Source organism: Manihot esculenta, chromosome 8 (genome assembly GCF_001659605.2).
Source record: "Manihot esculenta cultivar AM560-2 chromosome 8, M.esculenta_v8, whole genome shotgun sequence".
NCBI classification, from domain to species: domain Eukaryota; kingdom Viridiplantae; phylum Streptophyta; class Magnoliopsida; order Malpighiales; family Euphorbiaceae; genus Manihot; species Manihot esculenta.
In genome coordinates, this window is record NC_035168.2 from 13,912,692 (window position 1) to 13,928,429 (window position 15,738).

General features: G+C 28.4%; 1 protein-coding gene across 1 annotated transcript; it reads right to left on the reverse strand.

Annotated features, from left to right (window-relative positions):
- Window positions 1-8,372: 8,372 nt before the first annotated feature.
- On the reverse strand, window positions 8,373-9,867 carry LOC122724410 (probable membrane-associated kinase regulator 4). The gene has a single exon (XM_043959343.1). It carries the CDS (start codon window positions 9,793-9,795, stop codon window positions 8,692-8,694), a length of 1,104 nt encoding a protein of 367 aa, XP_043815278.1. The 5' UTR covers window positions 9,796-9,867; the 3' UTR covers window positions 8,373-8,691.
- Window positions 9,868-15,738: the final 5,871 nt, after the last annotated feature.

The window sequence follows — 15,738 nt, forward strand, 5'->3', positions numbered from 1 at the left end:
ATTTGAATCGAGTGAGAGTTTATTATTTTTCATCTACTTCAACTTATTTATGGTTTTCAAGTATGGGATAGCTCAGTTGTTATTTAGTCTGAGTAATACACTTATAAAAGATTGCAAGATCCTTAGAAAACTTGTAGAGATTGTAAAGACTTGTCTCATGCCTAGTTTGAAAGACTTAATAGTGAAAAGGAAATATCAAGGGGAACTTTGAAAGTGTGGATGTAGACTAATTAAGTCGAACCACTATGAAAATAAAAATGTTCATTTTTCTCATCCTTGTACTCTTTTAATTTCATCTCTTTTGTGCTTATTTATTGTGTTTGAATGCTTATACAATTGTAGGAATTATTTGCATATGTTGCCTTTAGATATTTGAGCTTTGTTGGCTATAGAACTTGATCTATATTAAAGAAGCTGTTATAATTAGAATTTCAATATTGTTTGTAAAAGCACTTAGCCACACCAAATTCATATAGTTACAAGAAAAGGTTAGAATTTAGAAAAATTTTAAAGACTCCAATTTACACCCTCTTAGACTTTATTTGGGATAATTTTGGTATTAGAATGATGCTCTCTTGCTTAGGGTTTAAACACCTTAGAGCGATCCACAAATATACATATACATAAAGATAGTTCTTCAAATAACACAGAATCTTGACTCCTTTGGTTGATAGTTATTTCATCTAGTCTATCTCTTTTCAATGTCACAAACTACTTATTTTAGAAAGTTAGGATAAGACATCTTATACACTATATGGATATTTATATTAGGCAAATTATTTAAGATAGTCCTTTTATTCCTATGATAAAAGGAAGTAGTGATACAAAAGTTGCAAAATTAGAAGCTGAATTTGATGAGAATGATTGGAAAAGAATCTCTATTAATGTTAAAGCAATCAATATTATTACATTGTGCTCTTGATATTAATGAGTATAATTATATGTTAAATAGTATATTAGCAAAAGAAATATAGGATATGCTTGAGGTTACTTATAAAGGATCCAATCAAGTTAGAGATTCCAAAGCTAATCTTCTTATTCGAGAATATGAACTTTATGAAATCAAGCTCAGAAAAACCATTTAAAAAATGAGTACAAGGTTTATTGATATTGTCAATGCACTCAGGCTTTTGGGACACATTTTAAAGAAGAGGAGCTTGTGAAGAAAATTTTAAGGTATCTTCCAAAACCTTGGGAAGCAAAAACCATAATAATATTTGATACCAAAAATTTCTCAAGCTACAAATATGATGAGCTAATTGGATCTCTTATTGCACACAAAATTATGTTCATGAAAGATGAGTTGTAAAATTCACCACTTTTTCCTTATTAAATTCTATGATTTTGGTATGATTTTAATGTAAACAATTGATATTTACTTGAAATTTGATTTGAGATAGGTTTTTGAGCAAAAAGTAGGAAAAGGAACAAAAAGAGACTGAATTTCTTGGAGTGATTATTTTGATTGAGTTGGATATAGTGAACTTGACTTTGCTAGAAGAACATTGGATAGGAAAAGTACTTTGAAAACTTATCAATTCCTAAGTTATTAGTTTCTTGGCATAGTAAAAAAATAAATTTCAATAGCATTATTTAATATTGAATTTGAATATATAGTTGTTATTAGTCATGTTGCATAAGTCCTATATGGATGAAGCAACACTTGGAGAATTTTAGTTTGAAATATGAATATATCCTTACTAAATGTGGCAACACAAGTGCTATAGAGATAAGACATCACTTCATAAGGGATCATATGCAAAATCAAGATATTAAGCTTGAGTTTATGAACTCAAAAAATAAACTTGCAGATATTTTTATAAAACCACTTAATGAGGAAACCTTTTATATGATTGTAAGGAAACTTGGCATAAAGTGAGTTTATTGAGTGATATATACTGCCTTGATTGACATTTGTTTGAACTAAAATACATTATGCTTAAATTAGTGTTTATTTAGTGTTTATATCACCACAAAAATAAGGGGCAATACTGCACTTTAAAAAAAAAAGTGATCCTAAACAAATACCTCTCACTAAAATAACTCTTTGTTTATAGCGTTTTGGGAAGGCGATAGGAAAAAAATGCCTCTATACTTTTTCGATCACAAATCATGCAAAGCAAAAACTCCATATTTGATGCATCAGCGGCTGGTATAGGCAAAAAGGAGACTGTCTCTATAATTTCAAGTTTGTAAAAGAAAATTTTAATAGTAAGTGCACCAAGCAGCTACAAGGGAAGATATGTTTTCTATTCCCAATATACCATGTCTACCGATATCTTCTTTCCTTTCAATTGTGTCTACTAGATTGTGGAGTTCAATCCATATGTATTTTCCTTTCTTTTCAATTTTTGATCTCTTCCTTGTCGACTACTAGTATATTGAACGATAAAACTTTTGGGTTAGTTCATTGATAAGATACTATAATCAATTTTGTCCTCCTATTATCTGATTAGATTTTGGTCCTATATGAATTCTCTGTTGTATTCAAAATCTAGGTTAGTTTCAATTATTTATTTATCAATAGAATCAACATGTTAATTTTATTATTAATTATAATTTTTTAACCATTTTACATAGATTAATGATAACAAGCTTTTTTGTTGAATGCTATTATTGTACTTTTGAACTGAAATTAATTAGGGATAAAATGATAAATTTTTTCTTAATTAGAAAATGGATAAAATTGAACCTTTGAACTCAAATTAATTTGAAATAAAATTTCAATTTTTTCCCATCTTGATATTGCATTTCATGTCTTGAAACCCCTAAAAGGAAGTGCTTTCAAAGACATTTTCTTTTCAAGTTCAGTAATCTTTAATTGTTTATCTACTAGGATGCTTAAACGTATCCTACTATATTTTGAAAAAAGTCATTTTCAGGTTATTGTATTTTTCTTTCATTTGTTTTTTATTTTATCTCCTTCATTTATCATTTTTCTTCTTTTATTTTTTCCTTTTTTTGCCTCCCATTTATTTTTTTTTCTACTAGGATGCCCACCACTCACACAGAGTAGTTACATGGGAGAAAGCCATGTAACGGCCAAAAATTTTAATTTCAAATATTTTTTTTTCTTTTTCCTTTTTTGTATAAAATAAATTAAAACTGTGCTATTATAAATAAGATACATAACTTTATTTTGGGCTTTTTATTTTCGGCTCTATCTTGGGTGTATAATTTTTGTCATCTCCCACACATATATAATGGGACATAAGGATATGTGCATTACAAATTTTATACTTAACAAATAGACTATGTGACCTGTGCATACTTCGAGAGCTCAAATATTATATGTCTGTTAAGGCAATATAACCGTTCGATTGGCGAAATTCAGAGTAGTTGCAGTATGCAATACCCTTGATCATTTATCACATTAAATATTCATATAATCTCAATTATTTCTTTTTATGTCCACATATTATGATCTATACATGGATAAATATAATTGACCAATGAATAAACACAAAACTAATGTGATACTTTCATATGATTTTCCTCACATCTCAATACTCTCAATCTTAATTCAATTTGCTTTTCGAGAAATATCTCATTTAATCGCATCATTCATAATTATCTAATAATATCCTAAGATAGCAAACATTAAATTAAGTCTCAAGTAATATATCTGTGATAAATGACTATTTAGACTCCGTCATGAGTTTTAACCAATATCGTTTGACTAAAACGAAATAAGAGAAAAGATAGGCTAGAAGACTAAAAGTCTTATTAAAATTCCTCAAAAATTGAAAAAGTGAATTTCTAATAGCCAAGGGAGACTATTTATAATAGAAACAAAACCTTAATAAGTAAAATTATGAAAATACCCAAAATATCCAAAAAAATAATTAAAATGCAAAATTGACCCCCTAAACGATGGAATTTCCATATTGAACTTTGTGACAGGTCTATAGCCCTCATCACACTTTTAAAAGTCGTGCATCTTGAAATTCCCTTTCCGAAAAGCTATCGTGAGTCTCTATCGGATTTTGGCAGCAAAAGTTAGGCCCGGTCCAAGTCTGCCGTATAGTCCAAGGCTAGTTGCTCCATGTCAATCTGAGTCCTAATACTTATAATTTTTAGGGCCTTACACATTAACAAGCAGAGATTAGCGATTGTACTATCTTCATTGGTCACGAGCACATGTAGTATGAATCACATGCTACGATATCTCTTTTCATTCATAATAGAGTGTATGTCTTTATTTAAGATACCGTATAGATGATAATTTGAGCATACTTAATGTTCAAATTTGAGTTCTCTAAGCTACTCATTTTAAAACAGAGCTCCATCTAGCTATTAAGACATATAATGTGACTTATTCACATAAGATAATTGTATTTTATAATGATCTCCCACTATTATTCTCAATTTTTTTTAGATGACATCTCATATTATAAGTTTTTGAGCTCTTAATTTTTTATCCACAAATAAAAGAAAACTTATAATTGTCTTGTTTTGTTATCTCACTAGATAATAAAACCAATGCCGTGTGATGAGATATTTGTTATATGTCTGACATACTTCTCGTAATTATATCCCTAATATGAAATAGTATAAATGAATTGTACAATTGCAATTAATAATTTAAATACATTAACTTATTATCTTATCCTCTATGTTAACTTAATCACTTTATAAGGCTATACAAAACATCTTTTGTACTCGTCTTCATTAGAAGACCTAAAGTCATTTATACATAGAAAAAACTTTCATTTTATGTGCACATCTATATCCTAATATAGTAAACTATATTATCTTCTTAAGAAGATATATCTTGAGATAGATTTAGGCTCATCTAAATCTCCTCTCCTTTCTGCATCCATATAGTCTCCCATTTCTTAATAACATTATGAATAATCTAATATACATCTAAGATATCTTTATTTCCAATTCACAACATCCAATGTGCTCGCTTAGGGTCAGATTGATTTACTATAATCATAGCACGGAACATTATCAAATCTAGTATACTTCAAAGCATACATCAGGCTTTTGAACTCACTCTTATATGGAATATTTTTATTTAAGCTCTCTCTTTTAGAATCTTAAGATATAATCTACGGTTTAAAATTTTTCTTTGAAAAAAATATGTATTTATAGGTTTGAAATCTTGCATATTCAATCACTGTAAGATTTGCATGATATATTACTCTTGGAAAGAGACAATAGTTTTCTTAATGATCCCTTAGAATCTTGACTCTAAGATTATATGCAATTTCTTCATTCTTTTCATCTCAAAAGATGATAATCAAACCTTAATGGCTGCGATATACTTACTATCATTTCTAGCTATTAGTATATCATTTACATACAATGATAATATTACTAATTTATTCTTGGATCTTTTACGTATATTCCCATGATCCTCATTGATCATAGTGAAATCATAAAAATTGTAGGTATTATGAAATCTAATATACTATAGTTCCAAAGACTATTTAAGACCTTAGAATGACTTTAAGAATTTACACACTTTGTGCTCTTGGCCATTTACATTGAAAACTTATGGATTGTTTCATGCAAATTTTAATTCTCCGTTTGAGAAAAAATAATCTTCACATCCATTTGATATAAGTTAAGATCCAAGTTAGCAACTAATGTAATTTAACAATAAAAAATACCTTTATCAAGGTAAACCTCACAGTAGGTTCAAAAAGAACTTATAATTTTTCCTTCCTATTGTGTGTACTCCCTTAGCTACCAAACGAGTTTTATATCTCTTGATACTGTCGTCAATCTTATGCTTCACTTTGAGAATCCACTAATTGTCAATCGCTTTACATCCTAATTGCAACTCTACATTGACTAACTCTTTATTGACTCCATTTTTCATTCCATTATTTTAATCTTTTTTTTTTTCAGTTGAAGATCTATGAGCTTAAGAAACACATATTTTAGCTCATCTCCATCAGGAGTAATAATAAACACTTCCCTACAATCTCAAAATGACAACTGAAAATCATTAGATGACATGTTCGTCGTAGTTGAGATTGATTTATTGACTCATCAATGTAGGAGAATCTAGCATACAAGGAATCAATATAGGAGAATCCATAAAGTTTTCAGGATCAAAATAATTAAATAACACACTAAATATTCACCTTATATTACATAGTTTATGTATAATAATGTATATTTTATATATAATTCATAATCTAAGTGTTATATGTAATTACAATATATTTCACAAAAATCAGTACTTGGATATCCTTATATTTCATGAGGTCCTCCAACTTTCACAAAAAAAGAAAAAATAACAAAAAATAATGAAAATAAATCTTTTATTCCCATTCAACTATTTGATAATTAGTAGCCTTTAAGAAGAGAGAGCATACACAACGTCATATAAATGCCAAAAATTTGAAATTTAAAATTTTTATATAAAATAAATTAAAAATATAAAATACAGAACTGTATTTCGGACTTTTATTTTCACCTCTTTCTTAAATATATAATTTTTTTCATTCCTTTTTCACATTTAATTATCTCTTCCTTTTTATTTTTTTCATAATTTTTTCTTCTTTTATTTTCTAACCTTATCATTATTATTTTTAAAGTTGTCCTCTTTTTTTCTATTTTTTTTATATCTTATGTTTTATCTTTTTCATCTTTTTATTTTATTTTATTTTATTTTCTTATCCTATCATTTTTTTCCCTTATAATTTCTTTTTTTCACCACGTATTTTCTTTTTTTTTATCCATTCTTTTCTCCTTCCTGCTCTTAATTTTTTTCATTTTTTTTTCTTTTATTAACTTCATTATTTTTCTTCTCATTCTCCTCTACTGGCTCTCATTTTTTCGTTCTTCTTTTTTCCATTTTCTACCTTTCCTATATGATTTTGTCTTCTTTTTTTTTTCCCTCATTATTTTTCTCATTTATTTTTCTTCGTTATTCTTCTATTGTTTCCATCCTCTCTTATTTTCTTTCTTTTATCTCTTTTTTTATTTTTTTCTTTATATTATTTTCTCTCATTTCTTTTATCTTCACGCCATTTTTTTATTTTTCTTTATTTTCATCTACTTTCTCATTTTATTATCTTAATTTTTGAACTCAGTATAATGTATTTTAATAATTATTGGATATAAAATAAAAATATATTGACAAAGATAAAATATTTTTAGATATTTCTATATTAATTTAAAAATAGTAATAAATTTAATATATCTTAATTGTAAATATTTTTATTTGTCAAATTTATAAACGGTTTTCAAATCTACTAGAAAATTTACTAACATATTAATGTTTTTTTGTTTAAATTTTTTTTATATATTTTCACCCTTAAACTTAATAAATAAATTTTTAGTTTATTAAATTTTAAAAAATCTCATGGCACACCTGAATTAAAATTGAAATTAAGATCATCTTGTAATTTCAATATGCAGATAGCATGAATCTTATATGATATATTTAGACTAATTTCAATTTAAAGAGAATATATTTTTCCATTTCAAAAAAAAAAGAGAATATATTTTTAGTGTATAAATTATAAATTGAGTTTCAATTTTAAAAATTGTATAATGCATAATTAATATTACTAGGTTATTAATTGTTAAAGGTGAAATTAAATAGCAATTTGAATCTTTTAGATATATCAGCATATTTATAATTTATATTATTTTGTATTAAGTTTTTATTTATTTTACAGAAAATATTTTAATAAAAATATTTTTTTATATTTTTTTGAGACACTTAAAAAAATTTAATTATTAAAAAATATTTTATCGATTATAAAAAAAGTAAGTGATTTTAAAAAAAAATTACCGGCTCTTTTTACCTTCAGATTCTTATTAAATCTTTATATATAGATTTATTAATAAATTTTATTTTTAAATTAAAATTAAATAATAAAAAATAAATTATTTTATTAAAAAATATATTTTATGAAAATAGAAAATATTTTTTAAAAAATATTTTTCGAATATAATTTATTTTTTAATAAATATAGATTAAAATTATAAGATTTGTTAATTATATTTTAAATAATCAACGTATAATAGGTATGAAATGTTTTTAAAGTTTAAAATTTCAATTAACTTTTTAGATAAAGTCAGAGGATTTTGCAATAAATTAACAAACAAATTTCAAAAAGTTGCAGGCTCGAAAACGCGGTACATTATCGCATAGTACCCAATGATAGGTTTTCTCTTTTTTTTTTTTTTTCTTTTTTTTTTAATCAAAAGATAGATTTTTTTTTTCTCAATCAAAAGATAAATCAATGATAGGTTTTCTGTCTTGTAAGTTGTAAAGCATCTGCTGTCAGCATTTAGTCAGATCTTTTCTCCCCTCTCACTTTTAATTGAACAAGAAAAATGAAATAATTACAAAAAGCCTATAAATAATGTTATTATAAATAAGGTAATCTCAATATTTTCATAAATTCATCACAGCGTCCTAATTAACTCGTTAATGATGACTAAAACGAAGAGGTTCTTGCAAATCGCTAAAAAAAAAAAGAAAAAAAGAAAGAAATTATTCAGAGAATAGATTTTGGATTCATCTTCCTGGAATAACTTGTGCAAAGTGCAATCACACAGGAGAAAGAACCCCAAAAGAAAATCTTAAAGTTGATATACAAAGGAATCACTCAATAATCTTCAAGAAAATTACACTACAGGATCTTAAAATGTTGGATCAGAATGATACTGAAATCAATCGCAAACCCATCTCCATCTTTCTATATTTTCTTACCTTTATATGGCGCAGATCTTAACCCTTTCTTGATCCCCAGAAGTTACCGTTCCTGAAGCAGCTGACAATGAACAGACTCCAGCTTGATGATCAGTTGCAGTATTCCTAGAAAGAAATAGCTGCTCATGAGATTTTTTGCAGTAGGCAATAGCTCCTTCAATTGAACTCTCTATCTCTGAATTCGCACTGCTACTTCTCTTAAGCAATTGTAAATCACAAAACCCATTTGATGAACTAAATGAAAATGATGAGGATGAAGAAGATGAAGAAGAGCCAGAAGAAGATGATAACTGCTTATTTGTAGAATGCCGTTGAATCGCCCCTGAGAAGGACCTTCTTTGGCTATGAAAGCCATCTCTAGCCATCTCTCTTTCAATACTTCTGACAAGACTACTTGATATTTTGCGTCTTCCACTATCAAATTCACTAAATGAGTTTTTCTTCATGGCTACATTCATGCACTTGCTTAAGCAATCATTGCCTTTTGAGGCAGCTTCTGGTTCTGCATTATGTGCTGGTTTAGCGCAGGACTCGGCTGTGCAGCCAGATTTATTGAACAAAGACTTGACATATGCACTTGAAGCCTTGAGTTTTTGACCCAGTAAGGATTGCTTCAATTTCTCGGTCCAAGACTTCTTTATTGGATGGTTACCAATGAAGCTGTTGAGCTCAGATGAGAATTCAAAGAAATACTCATCTGGGTTTAGTTCACTACTAACCCTGCAAGATTCTGATGGTGAGATATTGCAAGATTCCAGTGGGGTGGTAGTGGGGGAGCAGCTAAGATTAACAAAGGGAATAGAACAGTTTTCTTCAAAAGGTTCAAAAGTATTGGTGGTGGGGTTTTGGAGGAGCTTTTGAACCATTTGCAGGCGAGGAGGGAGGTGTAGAGGGAGGAGTTTGCCCTTGTAGAAGAGCTCATCAGCAGGGAAAGTGGTGATTTCTCTATCGTTGGACGTCAACGACATCTGGAACTCAAACTCTCTGCTTTGAGGTGGAGAGCTAATAGAGTAACAGAAGAAATTCTGAGAAGAGCTCATCAGTTCCATGTCAATGTAGTCGTCATCATCTGCATGGCTACAGGAATAAGATTGCTCTATGGCCATTACACTGTTCTCTCTCTTTCTCTGTGGAGATGCTATAATGGAGGGGAGAGCTTGGTGTAGAGAAGAAGAGCGTAGCATCCTTTTAAAATGGAGATGTAGCCAAACTAAAAATTAAAATAAAATTATATGACAAAAATGTCAGAATTAATTTTAAAAAAAAATCTTAAATTTTTTAGTATCCTGAAGCAGGCGACAGACACTGATTCTGATTTCGTTCTAATAAGTTAAAATCGCCAATATTAATTTGTAATTAAAAAGAGTTTAGCTCAATAAAAAAAATAATTTTTCATAATTTTGCGTTGATTCATTTGATATAGCGTAATTACTAAAATACAATTAATTTTTTTTTAAAATAGTCCAAACCCAGATGATTAAAACCATGGTACTGTTGACCAGTCAACGGTTTCAATTCGATTTTTTAGACGTTCGAAGTTAAGTTCCCAGTGACTCGTGACCTATCTTGATCATGGCTCTACATATAATAATAATAATAATAATAATAATAATAATAATAATAATAATAATAATAATAATAATAATCAAAATAAAAAAAGATTATAAATTTTCAAGCCAATCAATGATGTCAAAGCCATCTGATTCAGATAGTTGAGATATTTTTTGAACATCGTCCAGATCTGAAATTGAGTTCCATTTCATATTTCCTGATTGCCCTGTAACGAGCCTTATAAAATGGTTCAAGCATTATAATATGGGTTTTATTTTTTTTTCCTTTTATTTTGGGCTTCCTATTGTCTTCTCGCTTGGGATTACCATATGGGGTTAAAATGGTGGATCATTTTCTTTTTATTTTTAATTAAAAAATGAGACATTAGCCAAATTTGCACACAATCAAGTTAGACATAGAAGCTAAAACACACACATAAAAACAAAAATTAAAAAGAGAGAGAGCGAGAGATAGGTTCTTGGTTAGATATTTAAAAATGTAGCATTTCAAATGGGATGAGCAGGAAGGTATTGGTATTTTTTTTAATTTATCTATTTTATGTATAAAATGTTTAATTTTTAATATTATTTATCAATAACATATTTCATTATATATTTTGCACGTAAATACTCATTTGATTTAAAGTTTAAATAATATAAAAGTGATATTAAATGAGATTCATTCAAAATAAGAAGTGAACACTTATTATAAAACGGAACTATGTGATAAGAATTTAATAAACCTATACATGGTTTCACCCGTAAAAAAAAAATTCGGATGCTTTAAGTGGGCCTTAAGACAGATCGGTCTCAGGTTAGACAGACTTACCCTCTTAATTTCCACTCTATAAAAAAGTTATTGTTAACAGTTACAATCCAGCATATCCCATTTACATCCGTAATTATGAAAATTTCGACCAATTAACTGATGAAATCTTATCAACGAGTTGATCATGTCATCGTCGGACACTACAAAAAAACAGTGATTTAGCGACCAAAATTTGGTCGCTAAAAGGCAGAATTTGGTCGCTATTATGAAATAGCGACCATTTAGCGACCAAAATGAAATGGTCGCTAAATAGCCAGTCGCTAAATTTTTGGCGACAATCTGGAAATTGGTCGCTAAAATAGCGACCAATCAGCGACCATTTTTTTGGTCGCTAATTTGGTGTCATGGTTGAAAATTAGTCATTAAAATTTGGTCGCTAAATGGTCGCTGATTTGGTCGCTATAATTTGGTCGCTAAATGGTCGCTGATTTGGTCGCTATAATGTGGTCGCTAAATGGTCGCTGTTTCGGTCGCTAATTTGGTCGCTATTTTGTTGTTATTTGATCGCCTCAAGGAAGAGTATTTAGTCGCTGTGTGGAAGTAAATTGGTCGTTAATTTTTGGTCGCAAAAATGGTCGCTATTTTGGTCGCTAATTTGGACGCTATTTCATTGTTATTTAATCGCCTGAAGGAAGAATATTTAGTCGCTGTGTGGAAGTAAATTGGTCGTTAATTTTTGGTCGCGAAGTGGTCGCTATTTTGGTCGCTATTTCTTGAGAATTTAGTCACTGGGTCATTAATTTGTAGTCGCAAAATGGTCGCTGTTTTGGTCGCTATTTCATCGCAAATTAATAGTAAAATTAAATATATATTTATTATTTAATTTGCTTTTGTGGGTAATTAATCACTAATAAATACTTTTAAATCTGATTCATATCATTTTTTCAATAAATTCATAAACCTGCTAAAATATCAATATGTACACACATTCCAATACATAAAACATCAAAGATACTATATAAACATCAACTTCATTTCATAATTGTGCAATCTAAAAATCCAAAACATTACTATAGTTCAAGACTATAAAACTTAAAATATCTCAAAATACATAATTAATCCAAATAGTATCAAATTCATATCATAAAATATATTATTAAAGTCAGTGAGAAATGATATCATGCTAATCTATATGTGAATCACCAGGGGATCTTTGAGCTGGAGGCATATCAGATGTTGATGGCATCAATGAGGAAGACTGCTGTCCCATCCTCGTTGCCTGTAGTTCATCACGCATTCGAGCTATTATCTGATTTTGATCTTCTACAAGTTTCTGCAAACTATTATACTTCTCTTCAAACTTTGCTTCAATTTCCTTCTTCCATTCTGGTGATTGTGATGATGGAACATTTGTTGTTTTCTCCACAGTTCCTGTTTGAGAGAAGGCAGAAGATGCAGCACTACCTAAACCATAAACTCGACTTCCTTGCCATCCTCCTGCTGCAGTAATGAACAACTGATCCTCATTAATAGTTCCTCCATCTCCTTCCACATGATCTGATCCCACATTCTGGCTTGAATGTTGTTCTTTTAACTTCAAATAATTTCCTAGAAAATCACAGAATAACAGTTCAATTTGAATACTAAAGTAAGAAATAATGGTAATACCTACAAGATATGACAATTGTAATACCTGCAAGATATCACATTTACAATACTTGCAAGATATCAAATAGAAAAATCAATCACACAACTGAGAATCATAAACAATTTCCTTGTGAGAATCACCTAGAATTCAGAATCATACTTGCAACTGAAAATCAATCAACAACTCAAAATCAATCACACAACTGAGAATCATAAACAATTTCCTTATGAGAATCACCTAGATATCATAATCATACTTGCAACCGAAATTCAATCACACAACTCAAAATCAATCAACAACTAAAAATCAATCACACAACTGAGAATCTTAAACAATTTCCTTGTGAGAATCACCTAGATATCAGAATCATACTTGCAACTGAAAATCAATCACACAACTCAAATCAAAAATCAATCACACAACTGAGAATCTTAAACAATTTCCTTGTGAGAATCACCTAGATATCATAATCATACTTGCAACTGAAAATCAATCACACAACTCAAAATCAAAAATCAATCACACAACTGAGAATCTTAAAACAATCCTTGTGAGAATCACCTAGATATCAATAATCATACTTGCAACTGAAAAATCAATTCACACAACTCAAAATCAATCAACAACTCAAAATCAATCACAACAACTGAGAATCATAAACAATTTCTGCTTGTGAGAATCACCATAGATTATCATAATCATACTTGCAACATGAAAATCAATTACACAACTCAAATCAATCAATAACTCACAAATCAATCAACAACTCAAAATCAATCAACTCAAAATCAATCAACAACTCAAAATCAATAACACAACTAAAAGTCAATCACATTTGCATATAGGTGAATATTACAGTGAATTAATTTATTGTTGATTCTGCTAAATATATAATTAAATATAAAAATAATTAATAAAAATATATATTAATTTATATTTTTTAATGAAGTTAATAGTTAAAAAAATATGTATTTTAATTTTATTAATTATATTTTATATTTTTTATTAATAAAATTTAATATTAATTTCAATTATACAGTAATATTAATTATATAGTAATATTAATTATACATATTAATTAAAATATTATTTTTTAATATTATTTCAATTATACAGTAATATTAATTATACCATTAAAAAATTAATAAAATTATCATGTTATTTTGTCAAACTCATTTGACATGAGCAAAATTTAAAATTAATTATAAAAGGCCTCTCTTGTCATACACTGGGTCTCCATGGTTTTGAAGCCCTGTGTCATGTTATTTGGATTCTTAAAAATGAGATATATAAGCACTCCTCTTGAAGTGGCGCCAGGCCTTCATTTTTTTTTTTAATTTTTTAAATTATTAAAATATTATAATTATATTAATTAATTAATATATTAATTAATTAATATATTATAATTATATTAATTAATTAATATATTATATTAATTAATTAATATATTATATTAATTAATTAATATATTAAGAATAATATTAATGGTCCTAATATTTTAGAGAGTTATGAAATATAATAAATTTATTATAATAAATTTAAGCAGCTAATATGGCATTTTTAGATTTGTGGTGTATAAACACCTGGGTGTAGGCAAGTCTTTCTCCATGTTTAATTGCTAATAGATTGGCTTTATGTTCAATTTATTGTTTTTCTTTTCCTTTGGCTTTATGTTCAATAATATTAATACCATTGTCACTGCTGTTATATCATGTAAGACAAACAAAAGCAAAGTCTTAATCTCCAGTGAAGTTGTCACCATGAAAAGTCTTCAATGGAAAATTATATGCTACTAAGCATTAAGCTAAAATAAACAGCTAAGGATAATAAAGATATATGTAAATGTTGTCAGAGTTACAAATTCCTAAATTCCTTACCACAAAGTGGTGCATACATTAGAAATGTGTTATATTTTCTACAAAAACCACAAAAGAGAAGCTAAGTTTTGTGAGGGACGGGACAACCTAATAAGAACTCAACTACTGGTACACACCCTAACCCAGTTACCCAAATTGGGATCGAAGTTTGTTGAAGACATAAATCTGTTAGCTTAACCTTAAGAACCCTACAATGAATTAGTTAGAGGATTGATATAACATAATGAACAGTAGTGAAATAAACATTTTACAGAACAATATTCCATTTCATTACCATTATGCTGAAATACAGTATACCATACATGCTTTAGGTATTCATAAATTGCAAGTACAATTGGGCAGCAAATGGAGGGAGGATTTTAGTTATCTATTATTTTATACTTCTTATGGTTCAGGCAACATATTCAAAAACCTATTAGTTACTAATGGTATTGTGTATACATGTTGCAAATCATTATTAGTGTATATTAAAGGTTATGGAATTTGCTGTTTTAACTGTGCAAAGATGGTTTTCCTGCAATTTTGCAAAAAAGAGTGTAAGAAATTTTGTTCAATAGCTTTATCACCATTCTAAAAGGAAATCTCATTTACAAAAGTCAATTACAGAAATTTACAGAATTTCCTTATTTCTCATCTATGGGATATATCATCGTTCTGTTAGGTATGCAGAAGTAAGTTCTAAAATAAATGAGACTTCAAGTAGATGCACAATAAATCATACACTAAGTAGACATTAGAAGCCTCACACGTACTCTAGCACATTCATAACAGATTTGAAAACAAGGAAATGCGTACTTGGCCATAGTCATTATATAATTAATAAGCCCATACTTGCAAGCAACAGATTTAGTTAGCTTACGGACAGCTTTGGCAGCTCAAACAAAGTATACAGTACACACGAAATCATAATTGTCTAATTCTATAGCAAATCAAAATTCACAACACTAAATCATGTATGTGAAAAGTTTAACAACAGCAAAATCACTAAAGGTCTTCTAAAGATTCAACCTATAAAAAACAAAAAGTTTCATGCTGGTGGTTTATCACTGTGTATCCCATTCTGCATTATATCAAGTTTCTTTTCACAGTATTGGTGTGCGTATGCCAGTTGTTATTTATATCATTCCTAAAGGCTATGATATTTAAAACGTAAAATTCAGCACCAGCAATATCTCTTCTTATAATTAAAACAAAATATATGAATA

Bases quoted from the DNA above. Each gene is read 5' to 3' on its own strand.
- LOC122724410 (XM_043959343.1), bottom strand. From the start codon at position 9,795: ATGGCCATAGAGCAATCTTATTCCTGTAGCCATGCAGATGATGACGAC.